This window comes from Pecten maximus, chromosome 12, assembly GCF_902652985.1.
Source record: "Pecten maximus chromosome 12, xPecMax1.1, whole genome shotgun sequence".
Lineage (NCBI taxonomy): Eukaryota > Metazoa > Mollusca > Bivalvia > Pectinida > Pectinidae > Pecten > Pecten maximus.
The window spans coordinates 21,787,758-21,791,173 of record NC_047026.1 but is presented as its reverse complement, the minus strand read 5'-3'; the positions used below and the strand labels follow the sequence as shown (position 1 = coordinate 21,791,173).

The window sequence follows — 3,416 nt, the reverse complement described above, 5'->3', positions numbered from 1 at the left end:
TCATTATCTAAAACAATATAAATGTCACATTATAAGACGTTTGTCCATTTGTATTTGAGTATGAACTCTACCATTATAAAAAAATGATCCACAGTTTTTAACTTACATATGTATACGTATCTGCTCTTCAACAACAAGAATAAAAACAAAAAGGAATTTAAACGTAATTGATTAATGAACCTTTTAATAGCATATCAATGGTTTATACAATGTATACAGTTAAGGAGTAAATCAACTTCCACATCATACACGATACATGTTATATATGAAAAATACAGTTGAACATTATAAATATGTCTTGCACATGTATCAATGGACAAACGTAACCTGCTAAATAGAATGGTTACACTATCGTTTATACAACCATTAAGTTGGTTTGGGGGTATGTTATCATGCCATCCATACGTAAACATTCACATTCCATACGGAAGAGTGACATATTTGTTGGACATGACACGCTTGTCAAAAACAATCTGATAATCCTTATTTTCCAATGTTGTCAAGAGGTTACATGATTGTTTGTCTCTACAAGTTTTGAGTTCATCACACACAGTAACCTTTTTCTTCTTGCCACAAACCATGTCTTTCACAGTGTCATAATTTATTTCTAGAGAGTTTTTGTAGTTAAGAGTTATTCCTCGAACCTTGCAACAACTCATTTCACCATCCTTATTTGGTTTTGAGAGTGTATATGCATAGTTCTTTGGGCCTCCCGTGACAAAGTTAACAATGCTCGTTCCTTCCACCTCATCAGTTAGATCACCAAGATTATCTCCAAGATTAGGCTTCCATTGCCCTGGCTCCACCGTGAACACCACTGAATCTGTATCACAATATAGTGCACTTCTATCCAGGGGTTCCAGGTAGCTATACAGCTTGAGTCTTGCCTGTGCAGTTGTGTAGGCAGCAACTACAACATTTGTGCGACCAGAAGCTGTCAGAAAATCACTGTCGTAGTTCCAATCCATCCTCACCATCTCATCCGATACAAAGTTGACATCTTTGACGATTTGGCTGTCACTAGACATCATGTCAAAGTACTCACACTGGTCAGATATATATGATGACTGTATCATGCTTGTGCGTTGACCAAACTTTCCCCAGAAACTGTAATGTACAAACATAAATTGTTTACAGACGTTTTTCAATTGTTCCAATTCATAATTTAACTGATCAAATATAAACAAAAATCAAAAGAATGTACCATTTATTGTAAATATATAAAATAATATATTTGATTAAAGTTTCAAATTTCCTTTTGCTACCGACATAACATTAAATCGTACTATACAAATAGAATTAAGAAAAATAAAAAAATAAAATAAAAATAAAGCAAAATGTCTACCTGTTAAGCATGAGCTTGGCCAGTCTCCTCAACCCAGGATTTTCCTCGATTTTTTCTCTGTCCAGAAGTATGCCCTCTCTATCATAAAAGTCATTGATGTATTTTACTTTATCATGGTCAGTTTTACACCAGTTAGGCCATCCGCTAGCTTCTTGTTTGAGTTTCAGGAAGGTGTTTACGTACTCAGTGAAGACACCACCAGTTTTCAAAACAGTGTCGTATTGTGAAATGCTTTCAAAGTGCCATACTTCGTACGTTTCCAACAGTCTGTATCCTTTTCTGATGGCAGTTTTCAATTCGTCAGTGACCCATGTTCCAGTGATAGCCCTTTTTTGGTCACCATGACAACACTTTGCTGTTGATGAATCTTCGGCGCACGTACGACATAACGGAAACAGCAATTTTCCATTGGAGCGATACGGAAGAACGGGTATGAATAAGTTTCTTGGAGGTATCATCTTGCATTTGATCAAACCCTCGTATTCCTCTATATTTTGAAAGTTTTCTGTGATGATGGTAGGGTGGCCCAATGGTACTTTCCCAACTTTGTTGATGTATGGATAAAGGGATGTTACGTCATAGTACTTGATCTGTCTGTTTTTTGAAGCTTCTGCATACATAGTAAATGCTTCCGTTCTTCCTCCGTAGAAAGCGTCTCTTGGTTCTAAGGGGTCTTCAACGTCTAATGTCTTTAAAAATGACTTCAGTAGTTCATCAACCTTACTTTGCCGTTCAAAGTCGCATTCCCATATGCATCTGTATTCGTACCCTAGATTTTGCAGATAGCGTTGTTTGTCAAGCGTTCTCATATGGAGGTCGGCCATGGTGCATTCGGTTACAGTATTGATAGTGCTACGGGCATAACATTTCGTGCAACCGTGCCAGAAACATCCGTGGAATTCAAGGACAGTTTCTTTTCCTTCATTGTTTTCGGTATACCCATCGACTTTGTAAGGTCCTATTTGTTTTCTCTCCATCATGTAATGCATGCTGAATTCTAAGACCTTCAGTATTTGCGATGAATTTCAGCCATTTCATTGCTTTGATAGATTGTTTATCCTCCGGTCTGTATCCATGTGGTGGTATGATACCAATGCTTTCAGACTCCAAAAACATTGTTCTGTACACAAGATTGCAGGCAGATGCTATGGTGATGCAATTCTGAAATGGGTCGATTCCAGCACTGCCATCTTTATTTGTCATTTGTATGAACATTTTCCGAAATTTTAAGCAACACTTACGGAGAATGTCTACGTCAGATCGACAATACTTCAGAAGCTCTTCATGGAAGGTGAATGAATGGTCTTTGTTATTTTTGTACCATTCCATGAATGGTTTTCTCCTTTTTGGCTTCATACCATCTGGGTGATAGTATTTTTTATCAGGTAAGTGTGACATGCATATTTCCTGGTTTTCCTTGCGATTGAATAAATGAGGGAAGTATCCCTTAGCTAGTTCCTCGATTCCAAATGCTTTCGGTAATTCTGCTAAAGCCATAGGTAAGAAATTGATGCTGTCAATAAAGCGAATGCGGCATTGCGGTACATTAATACTCAAGTATTTGAAACCACTTGTGACAACTTCAGGAAGCATCCCATTGTGGTATAGATATCCAAGGATAGGGTAACTATCATAACCTTTAAAGCTATGACACAAGACCTTGGCATCAAAAATTTCTTCCGAAAACAACCATTTACAAAAGTCCTTTGTCGTCTCGGGTCCGCCAAAGATCTTCTCATTTGGTCCACAGTTTTTGCATTCACTTGAGATGTTACATCGCTGTTTATGCAGGCAGCACACGTTTTGTGGACCACACATAAATTCGGCTGATGTCTGAATGAACCACAACGAGACTTTTTACAGTTGATACACCGCTTGTCTGCTCCTGGTTTATAACCTCTTTCGCACTCCATCACGTCGTCTTGGGTACATTCAAAGTCGAAAAATATGTACGTCTGGAGTTGTTTGGTTCCCTCACATTGCTTTTGCGATGGTTCATCCGCTACAACTGTTTGCATGTAGCATTTATGATCTTCATCAAAGTAATCCTTGCACGTCTTACAATAGCGTT

At 37.9% G+C, this 3,416-nt stretch overlaps 2 protein-coding genes across 2 annotated transcripts; both read right to left on the bottom strand.

Annotated features, from left to right (window-relative positions):
* Window positions 1-413: 413 nt before the first annotated feature.
* Window positions 414-2,169, bottom strand: LOC117338927 (probable DNA polymerase). Its single transcript, XM_033900292.1, has 2 exons — window positions 1,346-2,169; window positions 414-1,107 (listed from the first exon to the last, which is right to left on the bottom strand). The coding sequence occupies exons 1-2, from the start codon at window positions 2,167-2,169 to the stop codon at window positions 414-416; spliced, it is 1,518 nt and encodes a 505-aa protein (XP_033756183.1).
* A 97-nt stretch (window positions 2,170-2,266) lies between these two features.
* LOC117338926 lies at window positions 2,267-2,842 on the bottom strand. The gene has a single exon (XM_033900291.1). It carries the CDS (start codon window positions 2,840-2,842, stop codon window positions 2,267-2,269), a length of 576 nt encoding a protein of 191 aa, XP_033756182.1.
* Between the last annotated feature and the right edge of the window lie 574 nt (window positions 2,843-3,416).